This window comes from Mixophyes fleayi, chromosome 1, assembly GCF_038048845.1.
Source record: "Mixophyes fleayi isolate aMixFle1 chromosome 1, aMixFle1.hap1, whole genome shotgun sequence".
Classification (NCBI taxonomy): Eukaryota; Metazoa; Chordata; class Amphibia; order Anura; family Limnodynastidae; genus Mixophyes; species Mixophyes fleayi.
In genome coordinates this window covers 4,575,161-4,600,555 of record NC_134402.1, presented here as the reverse complement: position 1 = coordinate 4,600,555, position 25,395 = coordinate 4,575,161, and the positions used below count along the sequence as shown (strand labels likewise).

The 25,395-nt window shown below is 44.4% G+C and overlaps 1 protein-coding gene across 2 annotated transcripts in view; it reads left to right on the top strand.

Moving 5' to 3' along the window:
- Positions 1–25,174, top strand: part of LOC142099363 (PC-esterase domain-containing protein 1A-like) — a 35,640-nt gene extending 10,466 nt beyond the window's left edge. Inside the window, exons 3-10 of one of the 2 annotated variants that reach the window (XM_075182787.1) lie at positions 6,810–6,889; positions 7,509–7,741; positions 7,823–7,964; positions 8,900–9,140; positions 11,662–11,715; positions 11,797–11,862; positions 14,842–14,934; positions 23,741–25,174. In XM_075182787.1, coding sequence (XP_075038888.1) covers positions 6,810–6,889; positions 7,509–7,741; positions 7,823–7,964; positions 8,900–9,140; positions 11,662–11,715; positions 11,797–11,862; positions 14,842–14,934; positions 23,741–23,940 — 1,109 coding nt within the window. In that variant the 3' untranslated portion in view covers positions 23,941–25,174. The remainder of the gene's footprint in view (positions 1–6,809; positions 6,890–7,508; positions 7,742–7,822; positions 7,965–8,899; positions 9,141–11,661; positions 11,716–11,796; positions 11,863–14,841; positions 14,935–23,740) is intronic. The other variant, XM_075182862.1, reaches the window with a different exon arrangement.
- The last annotated feature ends 221 nt before the right edge of the window (positions 25,175–25,395 follow it).

Here is a 25,395-nt window from a genome sequence, read left to right as displayed (position 1 = left end):
ATCAGACACAGGAGGATGATAGTAGTAGTAGTAGTTATTATATACACTGATATATGGATCAGACACAGAGGATGATAGTAAGTAGTAGTAGTTATTATATACACTGATATATGGATCAGACAGAGGATGATAGTAGTAGTAGTAGTTATTATATACACTGATATATGGATCAGACAGAGGATGATAGTAGTAGTAGTTATTATATACACTGATGTATGGATCAGACACAGGAGGATGATAGTAGTAGTAGTTATTATATACACTGATGTATGGATCAGACACAGGAGGATGATAGTAGTAGTAGTAGTTATTATATACACTGATATATGGATCAGACACAGAGGATGATAGTAGTAGTTATTATATACACTGATATATGGATCAGACACAGAGGATGATAGTAGTGGTAGTTATTATATACACTGATATATGGATCAGACACAGGAGGATGATAGTAGTAGTAGTTATTATATACACTGATATATGGATCAGACACAGGAGGATGATAGTGATAGTAGTTATTATATACACTGATATATGGATCAGACACAGGAGGATGATAGTAGTCATTATATACACTGATATATGGATCAGACACAGGAGGATGATAGTAGTAGTAGTAGTTATTATATACACTGATATATGGATCAGACACAGGAGGATGATAGTAGTAGTAGTAGTTATTATATACACTGATGTATGGATCAGACACAGAGGATGATAGTAGTAGTAGTTATTATATACACTGATGTATGGATCAGACACAGAGGATGATAGTAGTAGTAGTTATTATTATATACACTGATGTATGGATCAGACACAGAGGATGATAGTAGTGATAGTTATTATATACACTGATATAGGGATCAGACACAGGAGGATGATAGTAGTAGTTATTATATACACTGATATATGGCTCAGACACAGGAGGATGATAGTAGTAGTAGTTATTATATACACTGATGTATGGATCAGACACAGAGGATGATAGTAGTAGTTATTATATACACTGATATATGGCTCAGACACAGGAGGATGATAGTAGTAGTAGTTATTATATACACTGATGTATGGATCAGACACAGAGGATGATAGTAGGAGTTATTATATACACTGATATATGGATCAGACACAGGAGGATGATAGTAGTAGTAGTAGTTATTATATACACTGATATATGGATCAGACGCAGAGGATGATAGTAGTAGTAGTTATTATATACACTGATATATGGATCAGACGCAGAGGATGGTAGTAGTAGTAGTTATTATATACACTGATATATGGATCAGACACAGAGGATGATAGTAGTAGTAGTTATTATATACACTGATGTATGGATCAGACACAGGAGGATGATAGTAGTAGTAGTTATTATATACACTGATGTATGGATCAGACACAGAGGATGATAGTAGTAGTAGTTATTATATACACTGATGTATGGATCAGACACAGGAGGATGATAGTAGTAGTAGTTAGTATATACACTGATGTATGGATCAGACACAGGAGGATGATAGTAGTAGTAGTAGTTATTATATACACTGATATATGGATCAGACACAGGATGATAGTAGTAGTAGTTATTATATACACTGATATATGGATCAGACACAGAGGATGATAGTAGTAGTAGTTATTATATACACTGATATATGGATCAGACACAGGAGGATGATAGTAGTAGTAGTTATTATATACACTGATATATGGATCAGACACAGGAGGATAATAGTAGTAGTAGTTATTATATACACTGATATATGGATCAGACACAGGAGGATGATAGTAGTAGTAGTCATTATATACACTGATATATGGATCAGACACAGGAGGATGATAGTAGTCATTATATACACTGATATATGGATCAGACACAGGAGGATGATAGTAGTAGTAGTTATTATATACACTGATATATGGATCAGACACAGGAGGATGATAGTAGTAGTAGTAGTTATTATATACACTGATGTATGGATCAGACACAGAGGATGATAGTAGTAGTAGTTATTATATACACTGATGTATGGATCAGACACAGAGGATGATAGTAGTAGTAGTTATTATATACACTGATATATGGATCAGACACAGGAGGATGATAGTAGTAGTAGTAGTTATTATATACACTGATGTATGGATCAGACACAGGAGGATGATAGTAGTTATTATATACACTGATATATGGATCAGACACAGAGGATGATAGTAGTGATAGTTATTATATACACTGATATATGGATCAGACACAGGAGGATGATAGTAGTAGTAGTTATTATATACACTGATGTATGGATCAGACACAGAGGATGATAGTAGTAGTAGTTATTATATACACTGATATATGGCTCAGACACAGGAGGATGATAGTAGTAGTAGTAGTTATATACACTGATATATGGATCAGACACAGAGGATGATAGTAGTAGTTATTATATACACTGATATATGGCTCAGACACAGGAGGATGATAGCAGTAGTAGTTATAATATACACTGATGTATGGATCAGACACAGAGGATGATAGTAGTAGTAGTAGTTATTATATACACTGATATATGGATCAGACACAGAGGATGATAGTAGTGGTAGTTATTATATACACTGATATATGGATCAGACACAGGAGGATGATAGTAGTAGTTATTATATACACTGATATATGGATCAGACACAGGAGGATGATAGTAGTAGTAGTTATTATATACACTGATATATGGATCAGACACAGGAGGATGATAGTAGTAGTAGTCATTATATACACTGATATATGGATCAGACAGAGGAGGATGATAGTAGTAGTAGTTATTATATACACTGATATATGGATCAGATACAGAGGATGATAGTAGTAGTAGTAGTAGTAGTTATTATATACACTGATATATGTATCAGACACAGGAGGATGATAGTAGTAGTAGTTATTATATACACTGATGTATAATTTTCTGCAGTTCTGATTGTAAATTTTACTGTGAAAATTGTTCTAGTACAATTCCTATGTCCGACCACCCAATATATTTGTTTCTTCACACCTCTACGGAAATCAGTACTTCTCTTTCCATTCTCAATCGTTTACAAGTATACGGAGCGGTGCTAATCCGCTCGTTCTATCCGTGGCGGCTGCTTACGGAATGCTGCGGGTGGAGTTATTCTGATGAGGAATGTGGAGAACTCTTTTTAACCCAATCTATCTTTAATACACCCTTTCTAGCTAATGGACAAGTGTTCCAGGTTCTAGACGAAGGGGCTATGTGTGCACATCCAACAATTTATATCTTTAGGATCTTTTTATATACATTATAAATCTCTGACACTGAGTCACCATCTGAAGAATCAAAATAATCTTTTGTCTGTCAGCCCCTTGTCCTGCTGGCTGGATATGAAAAACTTACAGTCATGGCCAAAGGTTCTGAGAATGACACAAGTATTGGTTTTCACACAGTTTTCTGCTTCAGTGTTTTTGCTATGGTATACTGAAGTAAAATTACTTATTATTATTGTTAGTATTTCATTAGTGTCAAAGGCTTTTATTGACAATTACATTAAGTTTATGCAAAGAGTCAATATTTGCAGTGTTGACCCTTCTTATTGAAGACCTCTGCAATTCGCCCTGGCAGCTGTCAATCAACTTCTGGGTCACATACTGACTGATGGACGCCCATTCTTGTCTAATCAATGCTTGGAGTTTGTTAGAATTTGTGGGTGTTTGTTTGTCCACCCGCCTCTTGGGGATTGACCACAAGCTCTCAATGGGATTAAGGTCTGGGGAGTTTCCTGGCCATGGACCCAACATTTCGATGTTTTGATCCCCGAGCCACTTAATTATCACTTTTGCCTTATGGCAAGGTGTCCATCATGATGGAAAAGACATTGTTCATCACCAAACTGTTCTTGGATGGTTGGGAGAAGTTTCTCTTGGAGAATTTTTGGTACCATTCTTTATTCATGGCTGTGTTCTTAGGCAAAATTGTGAGTGAGCCCATTCCCTTGACTGAGAAGCAACCACACACATGAATGGTCTCAGGATGCTTTACTGTTGGCATGACACAGACTGATGGTAGCGCTCACCTTTACTTCTCCGGACGAGTGTTTTTCCACATGCCGCAAACAATCTGAAAGAGGATTCATTAGAGAAAATGACTTTACCCCAGTCCTCAGCAGTCCAATACCTGTACCTTTTGCAGAATATCAGTATGTCCCTGATTTTTTTCCTGGAGAGAAGTGGCTTCTTTGCTGGCCTTCCTGACACCAGACCATCCTCCAAAGGTCTTCTCCTCACTGTGCAGGCAGATGCACTCACACCTGCCTGCTGCCATTCCTGAGCAAGCTTTGCACTGGTGGTGCCCCGATTCCGCTGCTGAATCAACTTTAGGAGATGGTCCTGGCCCTTGCTGGACGTTCTTGGGTGCCCTGAAGCCTTCTTCACAACTATTGAACCTCTCTCCTTGAAGTTCTTGATGATCAGATAAATGGTTGATTTAGGTGCAGTCTACTAACAGCAATATCCTTGCCAGTGAAGCCCTTTTTGTGCAAAGCAATGATGATTGCACATGTTTCCTTGCAGATAACCATGGTTAACAGAGGAAGAACAATGATTTCAAGCACAACCCTCCTTTTAAAGCTTCCAGTCTGTTATTCTAACTCAATCAGCATGACAGAGGGATCTCCAGCCTTGTCCTCGTCAACACTCTCACCTGTGTTAACAAGAGAATCACTAATCTGATGTCGGCTGTTCCTTTTGCAGTGAAAATGTTGTTTTTTGGATGAAGTTCATTGTCATGGCAAAGAGGGACTTTGAAATGAATTACAATTCATCTGATCACTCTTCATGATAATCTGGAGTATATGCAAATGGCCATCATAAAAACTGAGGCAGCAGACTTTGTGAAAAATAATATTTGTGGCATACTCAAAACTTTTGGCCATGACTGTATATCATATCACCATGTAATACATCTTTGTAAAGGTTTGATACACCATTTAGTTATACACCTGTCTGGATCGACCGTTGCAGTATGAATGCTGGGCTCATTTCCATCTAAAAATCCGGTCCATTCCACTGAACACTTTAATGTAGGGGGGCCCCGGTACTCCGCAATCCATCTCCTTCCCGTGATGACCTCATGACATGTCCCCAGTGAGGTCAGCCCCGCCCCCTGTTGCTCGTCCACCCTCTCTGCATATGGTTGGTTTTAGTTCAACCTATAGCGTGTTCTGTTTCTTTGAAGGGCAACCCGGAGGAAATCTCGCACAGAGTATTAGTAAGCACAAAGATTAATCTGAGGGTATCGTGAGCGGATTGTGGGACAAAGAACAAGGGTACTGTAAGCGAGAACATGTGTTATATGCTCCAATTACTGAGACATACGTAAGGGAAATGGTGCATGGTGACATTATGATTTGGCCAAACATACGGGTATTCATGTTGGCAATCTGGCCATTTGGTGATTGACCTACGTGCAGCCGGAGTACATTGACACCTGTTGGGTGCTTTTGGTATTTAGTGGTGGGATTTACAAACATGGCCAGAAAAGAAGCCGTAGATTTTGGCTGTACATTTGTCAGAGGTGCGGATATTTGAACTGATAATTTGGTTGTCTGACCGGCTCTACAGCTTCCATTTACCGGAGATTTGTCCTGGGCGATATCCATGTACGCAAGAAACTGACTGCGCTCTCATTTCAATAATGATTCTGCTATTTTGGAAACAATAACTATTTATTAAAATATTAATAATCGCTCACCACCAGCTGGGGTTTGACAAAATATACATAAAATTTCAATTATCGCAAAGTTGCAAACCATAAAATATAATGAAACGCGTCACTTTGTCCTTCTGGATCAATCAAGAACAATAATATATACGGCTGGTAGGCGGTGGGAGGTATATCCGTCGTCTTGGGAGAGCTTTATATAGAGACTATCGTTGGTATAAGTATATTCATCAGCACTGCTGAAATAATGAACAGTCTCCATCAGTCTCGTAGAATATTTGACTACCCAATAGAGAGATAATATTTATGGCGCTCACTAGCGGTCTCCTCTGTTCGGCGGACTCTGTTTCCACGATGCCCTATTAGCTGTCTGTCTTAGACCGCCACGCAGCTTCCTCTGTGCGTCTTGTTGAAATGCTGTTTATAATGACCAGCTGGAAATTCTGTTATAATGCCCAGCTGTTATACCTCTGGTCTCCGATCTCCCAGCCGCACAAACAGCCCCCTCCTACGCGCTCATATCGCACAGTGTAACTGGTACAGTTGTGTGTAGTGCATTCAAATCCAGCTTAACGCGTTTCACTGTCTTTGGACACTTACATCAGAAAGCAGTAGCTGAGTGTGTTCTTACGGACGCTTAATAAAGAGCAGTAATCCGGTCACAGAAGTCCTTTAATTATTCCACACGTTTGTTATGAATTCTTGGCACAAATTGTTCTTTATATAATTGTTAATTCCAAGATAGCAGAATGATTTCCTTAGATCACGATCCAATGCTCCATTCTTATTTAACATAAATATCTTATCAGTGAACAATATATATCATACACATAACCCATTAATAATAGATATTCTGTATGAGGAAACTTGAAACCATGTTCTGCAAAATATACCAGTCTCATACATATAAATAACCACCCGCAGATCACTATGGAAATAATGTTTATTATCAATTTGTTCGCAATAAATTCCTAATTGTGTATATGATTTATTTTGGACCGTATGTTCCCTTTGTATCAGGGTATAGGAGACGTCATTGTTATTCTCGGTTGTAATCCTTGTACAATACTTCATTCTGTCTTTCAGTTCAGAGGACGGTTTACAAAGATCTGGTGAAACTGTTACAAGATGACCGATATCTGACGGAGTCTCAGCTGAAGAAGAAGGTGAGCTGGCTGACCACGTGGGCCTGTGACGTGGCAGAGTTATACTTGTAGCTTGATTACACACTGCTACCGCGTTACGAGACGCGTCAAACAAGGGTTAGATGGTCTTGAGTAAAGTTATACGCTGCACGCTGCCACTAGTGCCGCCTGGTAACTGACACTTACACCGCTACAGTGAGGATAAACCACCACTGTGTTACACGGTCGGACTTCTTCAGGTCTCTTCTAATCAGAGTTTACATTAGTTATAAGAGCATTAATGATCCTAAATGATAACGTTGAATACAAAGCGTCTCTCTCATTCTTCCAACATGACACCTGGTCAAAAATACATGGTCCATTTACACGTGGGCCGATGTATTAATGTGAAGCGTACAAAATATTTGGGTGTCCATATCTAACAGACTAATTCTGTAGCCTCAGATTGGTAGTGTGGATCATTGGTGGATCAATTACAGGTTTTATTAATGACCACGAGAAGTGACCAGCAGCACCCAACATAGACAATGTTATTACCCCCCTGCAGTTATGGTGCCCTAGGCTCACTCCTATGTGACCTGATGGAGGAGGGTCACACACATCCATCTGTGATTGTGAGATAGTGTTTGTGTTTCCGTAGGGGGAAAAGACGTTTGCAAACGATACGTTGGTTGAGGGGGGAGAGCTGAATGAGATGCACAACGGTACGAGTTTCCGGGAAGTGCGCCAGTACCGCACCGGCTACCATCTTGTGCGTTTCTACTTTTTGACCCGCGTCTATTCCACCTACCTTGAGAGCGTTCTGTCGGATTTCCAGAGCGGCCTCCAACCTGACGTGCTCATCGTTAACTCCTGCATCTGGGACATCAGCAGGTAACCCCCTCCCTCGCCTCATCCCAGAGGATTGCTTTCATCTTGTGAAGAACTTCATCTGTCACCTTCTATCTCCTGCAGGTACCAGGACTTCCAATTGGAAGCTTACAAAACAAACGTGGACAATCTGTTCCACCGGCTCACACAGGTTCTCAGTCCGGAGTGTCTCATTCTGTGGAACATGACCATGCCTGTGGGTTACAAAGAGGGCCAAATGCAAGAGGTAGGTAACTCGGACCTGTAATATGATTACTGGAGATTGGTCACGTGTTCCATGGAACCAGTCTGTCTTCTGCAACGTTTTTCCCATCTCCTCATTCTACATTAATGGTTGTACCAGTGGTGGAGTCATTGGTCCACATCTCAGATGGGGCATTTATTAATCTCCGCAAACTGCACTTACTGATAATGTTCCAGATGCCGTCAGACATACACCACTGTGGTGAATCTACGTACAGCGAGGCCATTGCTTGACAAACGGCATCTACAGCCGTCATGTGACTAAGTCTTGCAGGTCACGTGGCCATCACAGCGGCTGTAGAGTGCTCGCTGGCTTCTGAGGACTGCGCTTAGTGTAGATGTGCGCTAATTCACAGGATTGTAAAGTATACTTTCATGAATACATGAGCAACAACTCGGGGGGAGGATCTTGTAATGAAGGGGGGGGGGGTTAGCCTGGGATAGGGTGCAGGGGATCATGGGATAGAGAAAAGGCAATAGTCACAACGTAAAAGTCTCTTATCATCCTGCCATTAAAATTGTACTGCAGATTTGATTTCAAATATTTGCATTTCTGAAAGGTAAAAGGAAATTATAAAAGTTGTTTACTTTGCCTATTCAACAATGAAAGCAATGTGAGTGGTCTGTGTTGGGGTGCGATCAGGTCTGTGTTGGGGTGCGATCAGGTCTGTGTTGGGGTGCGATCAGGTCTGTGTTGGGGTGCGATCAGGTCTGTGTTGGGGTGCGATCAGGTCTGTGTTGGGGTGCGATCAGGTCTGTGTGGGGTGCGATCAGGTCTGTGTTGGGGTGCGATCAGGTCTGTGTTGGGGTGCGATCAGGTCTGTGTTGGGTGCGATCAGGTCTGTGTTGGTCGTCTTTGTGCTGTTTGTTTGCTGAATTCGTCTGTCCATCAGCTCATGTCCTTCCTCCATCTTTCAGCTCCCAAAGACCAACCTTCGATGGGACATTGTTGCGGGCAATTTCTACAGCGCCACTTTGGCCAACTTCCACAAAATGGACGTGTTGGACATGCATTACCACTTCCGCTTGGAACTGCACTCCAGATGTAGAGACGCTACCCACTGGAACCAGCTGGCACATCGCAAGTACACCCAGATCCTGCTGACCCACATCGCCCAGGCCTGGGGCGTGGAGGTACCCGAGACCAAGACGGCAGAAGGTGAGCGGATGCCCTGGAGGCGTTTCGGAATCCTTTGCGCCATAATGTTGTAGCGATCACCATTTCTTCAACTATACCCTTCCGTACGGTGCCTCAAGTCCTCTACGGCTCTCCACGGCCATCTTTATGCAGGTGATCCGCTAATCTCCTTGTCTGTACCAAACATGGACCCAGAGGTCCATCTAAAGAGCTGGGCTACTAAGGGATATTTCAGTTATATATTTTAATATTAAGAAATTCCACAAAAGATCAGCATTCCTATTAAGCAGGTTCAGGTACTTTGTAACGAAATCTATTCCACTATATAGTTCACTGGCCTCGGACATGTTTTTAGAATAAATTTGTTAAAAACACTTCCGAAAATGAGTGACGTGCGGACCTGTCCTCCACCTGACAGCTTCAGTGTTTGACAGAGCAGCTCTTATTTAGTTACATATTCTGAATATAAGAATCTAAAAAAAATATATAATGTCACAACTCCTTTATGTATTTAAACACATTTATTTCACATCATATATATTAAAAAATTGAACGACCTAATATAAAAACTGATGTACATTGTTGAATAAGTAAAAAGTCTCTCCGACTGATTAATGGATGTAATGTCTATCAGTGCTTGTTCCCCAGTTTAATAGAGGGAAGTTGCTGCATTCAGTAGAGATATAATATGTTGTATCCGAATTACCGTATGTGTATTAGGAAACATACATGTTATATGTCACTCACTGTGCAATCCTCTAAATTAATTGTATCTCTACCTTAATATAAGGATTTTCTTATTCTGTGTCCAAACGGCATGAGTATGAATTCAATAGTTCCGATTTCCACAGTGTAAATACCTTATTACAATGTGGATCACTGTTATCCGCTATGACGGCACAGACCGCTGGTATACTCCAGCGTCTGCAGCTCACTGACCGATAGGCAGCTTCCAGTTCATCTTATTACAATGTGGATCACTGTTATCCGCTATGACGACACAGACCGGTGGTATGCTCCAGCGTCTGCAGCTCACTGACCGATAGGCAGCTTCCAGTTCATCTTATTACAATGTGGATCACTGTTATCCGCTATGAGAGCACAGACCGCTGGTATACTCCAGCGTCTGCAGCTCACTGACCGATAGGCAGCTTCCAGTTCAGCTGATGATCAGGTGAAAAATCAATTTCAGATTATCCTCCATGCGGGACGTCATTCATTAGTCTACTGTAGAGAAGTCGTTTTAGACCAATGTCATCCAGCCTCTTATTTGGAGTATTAAAGGAACAGCTTTCTCTTTAGCTGTCTTTCATGGCAGTCTAATAGTGAGACGTCTATATAAACCTTTACGCGTTTCTGTGCAATGAAGAGCACTCTCATCAGTTGTCCTCCATCTTAGTAATCGTGGGAAAGGTTTTTTTCCCAACACCATCTTATCCACAAGCTACCTCAATTACTTGCTCAAGGTGATGCTTATACCCCTCTGGAAAAAGCCTTCAATGATTCCCAAATCACACTGGACACTCAGCCTATCACTATCGGGGTTAGGCTCCATATTCTAGTCTCCATAATCCACTGGTTACACAGCTCAACTATTACAATGTCATGTGGGGTGGATGAACATATTTACCCACTGTTAGGAGGCAATTATAATGTAGTGACCATAATATTAGCAACATTGTAAAGAAAACAAGGGTACATGTTTGGCCACCATTATAGACGTCGCAATAGTTGGGGTTAAACTACTACTGATATTGACTCGCTGTGGTTGGGTTGCAATGTCGGGTGTAGCTAGTTGGGTTGCGGCTGATTTGCGGAGTCACATGTGGCTGACTGGTTGGCTTTCCTGGTTCACGTTTGCCTGGTTATATATTTCAGATTACTTTGCCTCATGTGGCTGGATGGTTGGTTGGGTTATGAGGTCACGTGCAGTTGGTGGCGTTGCACGGTCGTTTGCGGCTGGTCACATATAGCTGAACGCAGTGCCATATCTGGCAGTCTGACGTTTGCCTAGTTATATTTTGGGTTGGGGTGCCACATGTGGCTGGGTGGTTGGGTTATGAGGTCACCTGCAGTTGGTGGCGTTGTGAGGTCACTTGCTGCTGGGCGGTTGGGTTATGAGGTCACGTGCAGTTGGTGGCGTTGTGAGGTCACTTGCTGCTGGGCGGTTGGGTTATGAGGTCACGTGCAGTTGGTGGCGTTGCGCGGTCACTTGCTGCTGGGCGGTTGGGTTATGAGGTCACCTGCAGTTGGTGGCGTTGTGCGGTCACTTGCTGCTGGGCGGTTGGGTTATGAGGTCACCTGCAGTTGGTGGTGTTGTGCGGTCACTTGCTGCTGGGCGGTTGGGTTATGAGGTCACGTGCAGTTAGCTTGGTTGCGCGGGCACATTTGCCTGGTCACATATAGCTGGATGTAGTGCCATATCTGGCAGTCTGACTGGTTGGGATGCAGTGTTACATGTGGCTGGTTTGATGGCAGTGAAAAGGGTGGTGTGGGGTGGTCACTTGTCCAGTTCTGCTCATAAACCGATTTCCTTCTCTAGTTGCAGAGTACATTCCTGGGTACACGACTTTCAATGGTGGTAACATGGCTCCTGGTTAGTATTGATGCTCTATTGTTACTCCTCTCTGAATGCTACACAACATATTTCCAGTAAAACTAGCTGCTTTCTTTTCAGCTCCTCCGACAGGACCATTCCTTCCTGGATACTTCAATTTTGATGACCATTGTATTCGATCAAATGGTGAGAACAAAATTCTTCAGGATGTTGGTGTTCAGTCATAAATCACTCTTTCCAGTCCCCACCTTGCCCTGCTCCACTAATCACTCGGTGTGCTCCACTAATCACTCGGTGTGCTCCTCTAATCACTCGGTGTGCTCCTCTAATCACTCGGTGTGCTCCTCTAATCACTCGGTGTGCTCCTCTAATCACTCGGTGTGCTCCTCTAATCACTCGGTGTGCTCCTCTAATCACTCGGTGTGCTCCTCTAATCACTCGGTGTGCTCCTCTAATCACTCGGTGTGCTCCTCTAATCACTCGGTGTGCTCCTCTAATCACTCGGTGTGCTCCTCTAATCACTCGGTGTGCTCCTCTAATCACTCGGTGTGCTCCTCTAATCACTCGGTGTGCTCCTCTAATCACTCGGTGTGCTCCTCTAATCACTCGGTGTGCTCCTCCAATCACTCGGTGTGCTCCTCCAATCACTCGGTGTGCTCCTCCAATCACTCGGTGTGCTCCTCCAATCACTCGGTGTGCTCCTCCAATCACTCGGTGTGCTCCTCCAATCACTCGGTGTGCTCCTCCAATCACTCGGTGTGCTCCTCCAATCACTCGGTGTGCTCCTCCAATCACTCGGTGTGCTCCTCCAATCACTCGGTGTGCTCCTCCAATCACTCGGTGTGCTCCTCCAATCACTCGGTGTGCTCCTCCAATCACTCGGTGTGCTCCTCCAATCACTCGGTGTGCTCCTCCAATCACTCGGTGTGCTCCTCCAATCACTCGGTGTGCTCCTCCAATCACTCGGTGTGCTCCTCCAATCACTCGGTGTGCTCCTCCAATCACTCGGTGTGCTCCTCCAATCACTCGGTGTGCTCCTCCAATCACTCGGTGTGCTCCTCCAATCACTCGGTGTGCTCCTCCAATCACTCGGTGTGCTCCTCCAATCACTCGGTGTGCTCCTCCAATCACTCGGTGTGCTCCTCCAATCACTCGGTGCCCTAACACGCCGTGTCCTGGCGCTGTCCCCCCCTCTGCCCTAACACGCCGTGTCCTGGCGCTGTCCCCCCTCTGCCCTAACACGCCGTGTCCTGGCGCTGTCCCCCCCTCTGCCCTAACACGCCGTGTCCTGGCGCTGTCCCCCCCTCTGCCCTAACACGCCGTGTCCTGGCGCTGTCCCCCCCTCTGCCCTAACACGCCGTGTCCTGGCGCTGTCCCCCCCTCTGCCCTAACACGCCGTGTCCTGGCGCTGTCCCCCCCTCTGCCCTAACACGCCGTGTCCTGGCGCTGTCCCCCCCTCTGCCCTAACACGCCGTGTCCTGGCGCTGTCCCCCCCTCTGCCCTAACACGCCGTGTCCTGGCGCTGTCCCCCCCTCTGCCCTAACACGCCGTGTCCTGGCGCTGTCCCCCCCTCTGCCCTAACACGCCGTGTCCTGGCGCTGTCCCCCCCTCTGCCCTAACACGCCGTGTCCTGGCGCTGTCCCCCCCTCTGCCCTAACACGCCGTGTCCTGGCGCTGTCCCCCCCTCTGCCCTAACACGCCGTGTCCTGGCGCTGTCCCCCCCTCTGCCCTAACACGCCGTGTCCTGGCGCTGTCCCCCCCTCTGCCCTAACACGCCGTGTCCTGGCGCTGTCCCCCCCCTCTGCCCTAACACGCCGTGTCCTGGCGCTGTCCCCCCCTCTGCCCTAACACGCCGTGTCCTGGCGCTGTCCCCCCCTCTGCCCTAACACGCCGTGTCCTGGCGCTGTCCCCCCCTCTGCCCTAACACGCCGTGTCCTGGCGCTGTCCCCCCCTCTGCCCTAACACGCCGTGTCCTGGCGCTGTCCCCCCCTCTGCCCTAACACGCCGTGTCCTGGCGCTGTCCCCCCCTCTGCCCTAACACGCCGTGTCCTGGCGCTGTCCCCCCCTCTGCCCTAACACGCCGTGTCCTGGCGCTGTCCCCCCCTCTGCCCTAACACGCCGTGTCCTGGCGCTGTCCCCCCCTCTGCCCTAACACGCCGTGTCCTGGCGCTGTCCCCCCCTCTGCCCTAACACGCCGTGTCCTGGCGCTGTCCCCCCCTCTGCCCTAACACGCCGTGTCCTGGCGCTGTCCCCCCCTCTGCCCTAACACGCCGTGTCCTGGCGCTGTCCCCCCCTCTGCCCTAACACGCCGTGTCCTGGCGCTGTCCCCCCCTCTGCCCTAACACGCCGTGTCCTGGCGCTGTCCCCCCCTCTGCCCTAACACGCCGTGTCCTGGCGCTGTCCCCCCCTCTGCCCTAACACGCCGTGTCCTGGCGCTGTCCCCCCCTCTGCCCTAACACGCCGTGTCCTGGCGCTGTCCCCCCTCTGCCCTAACACGCCGTGTCTTGGCGCTGTCCCCCCCTCTGCCCTAACACGCCGTGTCTTGGCGCTGTCCCCCCCTCTGCCCTAACACGCCGTGTCTTGGCGCTGTCCCCCCCTCTGCCCTAACACGCCGTGTCTTGGCGCTGTCCCCCCCTCTGCCCTAACACGCCGTGTCCTGGCGCTGTCCCCCCTCTGCCCTAACACGCCGTGTCCTGGCGCTGTCCCCCCTCTGCCCTAACACGCCGTGTCCTGGCGCTGTCCCCCCCTCTGCCCTAACACGCCGTGTCCTGGCGCTGTCCCCCCCTCTGCCCTAACACGCCGTGTCCTGGCGCTGTCCCCCCCTCTGCCCTAACACGCCGTGTCCTGGCGCTGTCCCCCCCTCTGCCCTAACACGCCGTGTCCTGGCGCTGTCCCCCCCTCTGCCCTAACACGCCGTGTCCTGGCGCTGTCCCCCCCTCTGCCCTAACACGCCGTGTCCTGGCGCTGTCCCCCCCTCTGCCCTAACACGCCGTGTCCTGGCGCTGTCCCCCCCTCTGCCCTAACACGCCGTGTCCTGGCGCTGTCCCCCCCTCTGCCCTAACACGCCGTGTCCTGGCGCTGTCCCCTCTCTCCCTCTGCGTTGGGTCGGGCCTCTTATACCGCTGCTCTCTCTGAAAATTATATGCAGATATTTTTTAATTGCAGCTACCTCATCCTTTGTCGATGACAATCCTGTGTTGGTCGGTAACTTACCTCCGGGGTACTTCAATTTTAATGAGAGTTGTACAACAGCAACAGGTAATGATGTGACGGGTGACGATGTGACGATGTGACGGGTGACGATGTAACTGGTGACGATGTGACGGGTGACAATGTAACGGGTGACGATGTAACGGGTGACGATGTAACAGTTACAGTCTGTGTGTATAGTTTATTTGCTCAGCACCTGGAGGAGCAGGGTGGACAAGATATTGTGTAAGTACAAATTAAACATAGATATAAGGTATTGTTTGTGTGTGAGGGGGGTTTATGGATAAAATGTTACATATTTACAGCATTATTTTTGCCAGAAGCTCCCCTAATTGACCTGTCCTTGTTATCTGTGTGTATTGTTTTGGGGTTGGGACAGAAGAATGACAGCGTTGCTGGATACAGGTATAACGTGTTTATAATCGTGTGAGAAGAAGCCGGTGTGGGGCGCTTTGTAACTTGCGCGGTCCGAGAGTATGATGGAGCCTATGAGTGTTCACCAGTCTGACTTACCCTCGTGTCCACTGTATGTGTGCACTACGTCAGACTTTAATAATGCTGGATGATATAGTATAATATATATATACGTATAAACCGTGTCATGTGACATTAGCAAATGGCCGGATCTACCTCAGTGTAGCGCTGGCACCAGATCCAGCTTTTGGTGTGTGTTTAGTCAGTTAATATGATATTATTAGAGCTTCCCTCCATGTTTGCCTCGCTGTGTCTGACCTCTGGTCCACTGACCGTGTAGTGAACAAAGACAAATAAGATTCACTCCCGAGTTCATCCGCATTGTGTTTGTAACGGAGGGAAATCGTTGGCACTGTGGTCAGAAACAGTGTCCTAGATTGTAACTTGTGCTACGGGAAGCTCACGTATAGATTTGTATTTAGCGGCCGTGTATTACACACATCTCGGCCATGGAAGGGATTAGTTTGAAACTCTAAACTAAAACCTTGTCCCACCTTCATTCCGACTGTTGGATATTGTATTGTTAAGTGACGGACATACGTGGATCTTGTACATTCCTATATAATCAAATATAGATTGAGCGACAATGCGATTTTTCAGATAATGCTAACGCCAGTAGCGCAGTGCCCTCCGTTGGACCGCGTTTACCATTTTGCGTTCACGGAAACTTGTGAGAATGTTTTTTTTCCCAGGATCCTTTGATAAATAGCAGGAAGGAGGATGGTCCGACACAAATCAAAGCTGGTCCTGCGATGGGAGCAGGGGTGGGGGTTAAATCTTTGTCTTGTGTTATCAGCGGACTTTGTGAGCATACCTGTAGTTTAACGTACTAAGTTGTTGCTGTATTGGAACGATATTGATTGAAAGCGATGAATAGTCTTTGATGCGATATAGATGTTTATTCGGTACAGGTTACAGCTTGAATGTCATAAAGGTTTTCAGATTCTGAGATTTTCTAAGATACAGAGTCTATTTTTAGTATACAAATCTTTTATACCCGAAATGACATAATGATCTCCTTAAACCAATCAAAATCCTTCTTAATGACGTTTAATGTTTGTTTCAGCACTTTTGGTAAAATTCCACGTTTTATTTAGACATTGACCAGGTGTCCCGCTATTTCTCTATCTGGCTTTATCAGACTTATTATGCTGACATTTTTCTATTTCTACCCCTCATCCTGTCTATACTCCTTATTCCTGTACTTCAGCCCTCATCCTGCTATTCATTTTATGATATTGACCACAAAATGTATTGTTTTGTTTGTCATGTAGACCTTGCTTAAGATAAGTAAATAAATACTTAAAGTGCAAGTATTAAAACATAATAATTTCTGTGCTTGTTAATAAGTTAATGTATATAAAGAATACATATAGTGATAATATGGATTATTGTGAATTATTATTTCCACAATGTACATATGGGTCACACCCCCCCACTCTCTTTTAGCCAAAGTACCGTTTTTGATTTTGGCGAGACACCATGGCCTTTGTTGTAGAAACCCGAGCGGCTGTAGGGGATCATGTGAGACAAGTGCTTTGTGTTCTCAATTTACACCCCTTGTGCAAAGAAAGAGCGTATAAATGTGGAACACCTTTGGATGACGCCTCTTAAGATGGGTACACACCTATGTAATCTTACTTCAGATGCCATTTCAGTAACAATTTTACCAACAATTGAAAGTCCGGGTGAACAATCCGATTCATGTGTACACACCTACACGGTTTACCATCAGATCTGTGATCTTTGTCTCATAACCATCTGCTGAGAAGATCGAGACTCCGTACACACTGTAGATATCTCACCACACACACAAACATCCAGGAAATGGTTTCATCGCCATTTATTGCTTTGTGTACAGTTTACATTGGGTTCCCAGAACAGTTTTATGGTGATAATATAAAAGAAAATTGTGTGTTTGTTTACTTATCACAATTTTGACAACGCTACAAACATTAAACAGGAGAAAAAGTCAAAGCAAAAGTTTCAGTTGTTGGACCAAGGATTGGTTGCTAAGAGCAGAGTCCTTGGTACAGGAGACATGGGGGAATATTCGTGATGACTTCAGGAATTTCCTGAGGATGAATGAACCAACATTCCAAGAGTTGCTCCAGCTTGTCTCCCACCTGATCCAGAGGGAGGACGCCCGTTTTAGGAGACCCTCATCTGCTGAGCAGAGACTGGTTGGTACACTGAGATTTTTGGCCACAGGAAGGACATCGTCTGAGCTTATATACAGCACAGCAATATCACCACAAGCTGGGTCTGATCATACCTGAGACCTGTGAGGCCATCGTACAAGTTCTGCATGGACAGTATATGAAGGTAGGTGAAAGGAATACACAGATTTTAAACACTTTTTTTATTTTTAATAAACATAGAAAATGAACTTCAAATATAAAAAAAACAACACAAATACATAACGGTGGTAGTCGTATTAATGACTACCACTATAAGGACATCCGTTAAACCTACAAAAAATTGCGTTTTAAAGAATGCCTACAGAAATAAAATAATAGCTTACAATAAACATGACAGTGGACGTCCTCTGCATGCTTACGCTACATACCGATTCCTCCGAATACCGGCACTTTGATATTACGTCACTCTCCGTAGCCGCAGAGATATCTCTGTGTTTAAAGCGCCAATGCCAGGATCTGAGATATCGCTGTGGCTATGGTGAGTGACGTAATTTCAAAGTGCCGGTATTGAGAGGAATCGGTATGTAGCGTAAGCATGCAGAGGACGTCCACTGTCATGTTTATTGTAAGCCATTATCTTCGTTTTCTAGGCATTTTTTAAATCGCAAATTTTTTTTTGTAGGTTTAACTGTTTTCGGAATTACCAACATCGGTACAATGGTAACCACACCATACATAAAACCTATAAATAAACCAAGCTCACGCTGTTTGCTATTGCCGCCCACATCAGGTCACACTCATCGTCTTTTTCCGTCTGCCTGTTGGCCAGTATCCGATGACTTATGACCTCTGTGTTTTCTGGCTCCCGCTGCCAGGGTGTTGACCTTGTTGCTGGGTGGATTCAGAACTCGACTGGGTTCGAGCGAGTGCACCCACCGTATCCCGCACCACATCAGAAAACCCGTCCTCCGTGACGGCAGGCGGCTGTGGAATGAAAGTATAAATTACAATAGTTGCTTTGATAATAATAGATATGGATTTAAGATTACAACAATCGTTCTTTTCAGCTTCCATCAAAGGTTGAGGAATAACAAGTTAATGCAGAAGAATTTGAGGAAACTTGAAATTTCCAAAACTGTGGCGGGGCCCATAGATGGGAAACGTCAGAATTATGCCACCCTCTAAATCAGGTCCTAGTTCTACAGTTACAAGGGGGGATTCTTCAGTATTATCCTGATGGCCATTGTGGATGCAGATATGAATTAATCTTCGTCGGCATTTGAAAAAATGGGAAAGTGTCTGATGACGGATCATTGGAACAGATGCCCTTCCATGGCCAGCTTAAAAACAATGCACTTAATTTGCCCACACGTACCCAAACAAAATTAGGACTTTATGTTGGGAGGAGGATTTGGTGAGGACGCCGTGTCGTGGCAGAACGACATGTTATAATGTGTGTACACTGACGTATGTTATATTGCAGTACTCCTTTTGACCAATATGCAAATAAATATTTTAAGCACTCCTGATTGTGTGTGTACTTACTGGGCCACTTGCCGGGCCAGATGAGGAACTCGAGTAATCCTGTTATGGTCTGACGAGCTCCTGATCCGCCGTGAACTTTGGTTCATAGACATCTTCAGCCGACCCACCAGATCTTATAGAGGCCTCGATCTTATTTAATTCTTTGCGGAAGACAGTCCGCGTGTTCTGTGTCTTCCCTCGGACCCAGTCTGCTGTTGCCTCCGGTTAATGGAGAAAGATGACTCTCGCCATTTCCTCATCAACCTTCGTCCTCTTCTGCCTGTTGTAGTCCTTGGACTCTCTGCCACAAGCAGGGATGTGATCTGTAGCCTCAGTGGAATCATTCATGAGTTATACATTCTTGTCAGAAGACATGATGACATTTCTGAAAATAGATAAAACATGTATTGTTATATTTCAATCTGCACAAAACTCATAGAAACAAAGTCATATGTAATAAAGTACTTACCTTGGTATGATGGGATGAAAAATCGAGAAATACGTTCGGAAAATCCCAAAACTGGAATCAAGAGTCTCAATGCTTTGTAAAAACAACCACTGCAGAATAACGCTAATGAATGTTCGCTCACTATATTACTAGAACTGCTGTGATTGGTCCATACCATTTGTATACGCCCACGAGAATATTCTAGATATACAGAGGAGCCACACTATCTCCAGATGTCTCAGGGTGGAGGGAGATAAAACGATTGAAGGAGGATTGGGAGGAGAAGAAGAGATGATGCCATCAGCTGAATGGAGAATAACCAAGCCAGTGAATCTGGGAGATGGGGATGATGAGAGTTCTGGACCAACACGACTAGGATTGCTTTAAAAAATGACAGAAAGGAAATAATAATGCAGAGATTGATTAATAAGTTCAGAGATGAATGGGGGAGACAGAAGACACAAGTTCCAGATACAGAAGTGATGGTCAGATCCGCGGAACAAGGGAAGTTAAAGAAAATACGAACAAATGTTTAAAAAAAAAAAGTGAGTCTTAAAACCTGGTAAAAACTTGTTATCGATGCCAATAATTGTGTAGTAATCAGTGTCCTCCTTTATAGGAGGAAGAATAAGTGATCAATTATCTAAATCAGAAGAGAAAAAAAAACTGATTGCGCCAATGTGGAAATAAAAGAGGAAGTCAAAGAGTGTGATAGGAAAGTGATATCTGGGCGCAGGGTCAGATGGGAAGCAAAAGCTTCTTTATTTCACATGGATGTCTAATTTATATAAGAATAGACCTGGCAATATCACCATACGCTCAGTTTATATAGCCCATCGAATGGTACTTGTTCATAGAAACAAGTTCTGTTGTGAACTGAGCATTGTACAAGATGGCGAACATATCAATTCTACCATTACAAAGCATTGACTTTTATTGCCTACTCAGAAATACTTTTCCTGGATTCAGGACATTTAAGTATCATATCTACAGTTATAAAATACGTAAATATGACATTGAACTTTCTATAATCCTGAGATATTAATATTAATACAAAGCTGATGCATAGAGCGTCTGATTTCTATGTTGTAACCCTTGAGGACCAGAGTTCTTCCCTCCGGACATGAATCACAATACATACAGTCATATAACAGGATGAAGCATATGTTTGACTAGCTCAGCATTGAACTAGTACATGAGAACATTATGAGAATCTATTTTTTTTTATTCTGATCAGCTTCCCGTACTCCACTTACATTCACAAAGGTAAGTAACAATCAAGTAAAATGTCATGTTGTGTACCCTGTGTCTGTATGTATATATCATATATATATATATATATATATCAGTACAGGCCATCAGTATACATGAGCGAGAACCCAAGAGGGTTCTCTGGCTTCCGATGATGCAACTGGTGTAGCCGAAAAGATGTCAAAGCTGCAAGAATATCGCATTGTGAGATAAAGCAAATTATTTTGATTTATATCACATGGATGAGGAAATCCTGCTGGAAGTCTCCATTCAGCTCAAACGTTAAATTTTCAATATAGTTCAGTCATATTCAAATCACATGAACTTTGTTATCGTTGATTCATATAGTTCAAATATGTGGATGTATCAGTATTATATGTGGACTGCAGTAAGCACCTCACAGCATCTTGCATGGCTATATAACATCTATGTATGGTTATATGTATATATAATATGTATATATAGTGTACAAATCAAATATATTCAAGGCATATGTGTAGGACCACAGTAGAGAATCCAGGTTGTACCCTGTGTACAGTGTGTGCACTTGAAATGGTCATATATGTATGTATGTCTTTTGTTAAATGATTATATTGAGATGACAAATAAATATATTTGGATGCTGTGTAGCTTTTATCATTGAGTTATGTATCGTGAACACATCATATATGTATTTCTTGCTATGTATCAATCAGTGCATTCTCTATTGAGAAGTTTGAAAGACAATATACACACACACACACACACACACACACACACACACACACACACACACACACACTATATAAGTCTGTATCAAAGGCAATTGAATGTAAAAAATGTACCATAGCACGTTAGTAAAAAACAGACTTTATTGAGAATCTGTATTTGTACATGTGTTTACACTTAATGTTGTATACACTTGCCTGCAGGAACAAGATGACATATAGGGGGAATTCAATTGGCTGATTTACTGCTGAAAGTAACGCGGCCTGTGCCCTATTACCAATATTACGGTAATAGTGTACATTATTACCGTTAATATGATCTTTAACGCAGTTTTTTGCTCGCAGTTCAGGGAGCCGTGAGCAGAAACCGGGGTTAAAATGACTGTATTAACTGTAATAGGTATAACGCCGCGTTGAGCGCGTCCAAATTAAATCCCCCCCCCCCCCACAGAGCATGTAAAGAACGTTTCCTGTTGATTCACTATGAAAACATCGCTGTATTTCCATGTGTACTTGTACATTTACTAAATACAGCACGTAGGAGACAACATTCTAGATGTAAATATGCCCTCCCGTTAAGGTGGAGGAACGATCGCCAGAAGCGTCGGGCAGACGGTCGTGAGTGCGTGCACACTTTCAAATTTGCGCAACATGTTGTTTGTGATTTTAGGAAGTTTAGAAAACCAAATCAAACGATGCAATGTCCTTTGGTGTGATGACACCTGAGGGAGGGAGCGGACACATTCCTTCAGTATCTGACCTAACGGTGGTTTATTGTGTGATCTGCACGATGATTACATACGTGTGTACCCAGCTTTAGGACACTCTTAGACAGCAGCTTTAGATACTATTTAGGGCTGTTTGCTGGACAAGTCTGCACCTGTGTCTCTCGATAAGGAAACTTCGGGAACATGGTGGCCTGATCCGCCGTGGAAGCAGTATTATAGCACTATGTAATAACTGTGCCCAGAGCTGCACGTTGGCGACCTCTAAACCAGGGTTTGTGTGTCGGAGCGAAGGTCTTGCAGAAGTAATGGTGCAACCTTCTGGAACACACAGAAAACTCGTTGTGATGGTTCCCAGCTGACGTATGGCGGCTCGGGCTGGTATCTGGTGTGAAGGGGGCACAGTCTGGTATAATATACTTTACCCAGAAGTAAACGTCGTCCCTGGGAAGTGCGATAAGCTGTGTTATTATCCTGTGTAGACGCTGTATTGTGCGCACCATTACACACAGCTCATCTTGTGTTATTGTGTTATAATCACGTTATACAGCACCACAGAATCTGAACTGTTGGGAGCCAAGAGGGACAACCCTGGGATACAGCAGTGTTATTGTTCTTTTGTGAGATACAAGGTCACTCAGAGTACAGAACAGACCGGCCCTGCGTTCAGAGATAGGAAACACATTCTCCGGCATACCACCTGTCTGTAAGAAGGAGAACGTTACAACTTGTACATGATTAATGGTATGAAACTGCCAAGAGGTTACTCTGAAAACTGAGCGACCATTTATTGCGTAAATCTGACTAACCGTCTCCTAACCCTTTTCTCGGCTTCAGGCTGAGTATGGGGGGACCAATCCTAAGGTTCTGGTTTGAGATTGGTTCTCCCGTCTCACCCGGTCTCTCTGCCGCAATTCTAAAGTGATGAACGGAGTTGATTTGCTGCTTCTGCATTACACATCTGGAACTGCTCTGTGACAATCTGATGCAGGGAGCAGCCCCCAGGGCTCCGTCTGAGCTTATATAACGTATCGAGTAGTTGGTAGTACAGCTCTAAATGAAATCTGTATTTTATCATTGTATTTATAAGATGTAACCAGGGCTGGTGGGCGCACTGTGGGGACCTGGACTGACAGTTATTTAGGTGCCCTCTATTCAGAGATGGTCTAGGTTTACCTCCGATTAGTAGTGCCGGCCTTGGATATAACCCTATAAGAAGGCTCTGACCCCACAGGTTACTAGACGCTGTCTTTTTCTCTTCTGCAAACTAATAATAATAAGCAGGTGATATCCCTGATCCAGTGACTGTTAGTACCCCATCGGGGTCCAAGGAGGACCAAGTCCCAGTGGACATACGTAATATATATCTCCAGCTCACGTCAACCGGGTGACAATGAGCGATATCTGGGCATCCATTCCTGTACAGTAATAGATCTCTTGTGTGACTGTTCTCTGCACGGCAATAGTCTTGTAAACAATAATTGGTCATTGGGTCCTTCCACCAGTTCTCACCGCTGGTACATAATGTTAATTAGTGTGTAATGAGTAATGTATGACTGACTTTCGCCTCTTTATCTTCTCCAGGTCCCATGTTTCTAAACAACCCATTTGCTGACATGGGCATCATCCCTCAGCCCAACATCGGATTTCCTTATCACGGTCCATGGCCACCAGATGCCTGGCAAAGTCATCAGAGGTTCACGATGAGGAGAGCGATGAGTACAAGGGGTACTTGGACCCGCTCCTATGGCCATTATTCCCCCTATCCACACAGAATCTACTAACGGCTGGGTCATTAGAGGAAAACGGCCTGGTCATCCTCGAAGGAAGACACGATCTACACAGTGCCTTACCCAACCCTACATCCTGTCACCTTCAAAGCCATTAATGGTTCCTAGCGATGGCACTACAGTACTTTGTCTACTGTCCTGAGCAATCCTGAAAGTTTGGATACAAGGACAGAGTTGAGTTTTGTGTTTGCACTTTTTTTTATCTGGAGTGAAAGTTGTTTATTTTTATATTGAAGCACTCGGATATGTTGTCCATATGTTGCTGAAGTATTCATGTTGATGTTAGAGTGGAGGTCGGTCAACAAGCGTCACTTTCCCCGTCCATGGTGAGCTATCTGGCCCTATGTGTGGTCTCCGTGCTTTCTAAGAAACCAGTATTATGGATGGGGAACCACTCCAGGTCAGGTTTATGAGTTTCGGCTTTTTGATGGGCTACTGACGGCTGTGAGATGAGGAAAGTGATGTCTGCACTCCACCAAGTTGCTGCTAAGATCTAATAGTGTTAAATGTCCTTTTATTGTCTGTTAGTACTGTTCCGTCGAAGAGTTTAAGGGCTTGTTCAATGCACTTTCATGTTCTGTAAGGTTAATATTGATGTTATGTTTGGCGAGGGGGGAGAAGCTTATTTTCATCAACTTTAATAGATTATCTGAAGCTGGAGAAAACTACTGGGAGGTGAGGGAAATCTGCTCCTAAACCTTGTACTGTGTCTTGCACACCGTGGAGGCAGCCATCTTGAAGGCTGAACTAATCTTTATTTTCCCCACACAACCACCTTGGAACTGGTGACTGCCCTGAAGCACAAAGGTGAAAGTTGAATCTGTCCAGTCCACAAAATAGCTGCCTCCGATATGCGTAGGGTGAAAGTTCAATTATATAACATTATATCGGCCTACAGGTCGTTTGATAGAAATGAGCTGCTCAAGTGATCCCACCGGCCCTGTCGGTGCTCTGTGCCACTCCCTCCGCACCCACTATGCGCAGAAGGGTCAGAGGGGGGCGGCGGCTTCACAATGTCCAGCCCCTTACCATTCTGTCAGAGGGGCGAAACGCGTGTCCTTGTCTCCCTGCACATAAATACAGTATTCCGGGTGTGCAATGGTCACAGTGTTAATGAAGAAGTTTAAATCGGTTCTGATTTATTCCACCCCTGTTTGTTTGGGTAAATTTTGTTAATATTCAGATGAATATATTTTTTCTACATTTGGAATAAAGTTTGTTTCGGACAGATTGTTGTTTTTGTTTTACAAATATACTGTATATTATTATATAGAACTGATAATATTACACAGCGCTGTACAGAGGATATATGTCATTCACTCTGCCCCACTGGAGCTGACAATCTAAATCCCCTCCCGCACACACACGAGTCCATATTGTCAGCAGCCAATTAACCTGCCAGTTTGGTTTTTGAAATATAGGAGGAAATGGAAGCACTCGGATGTAACC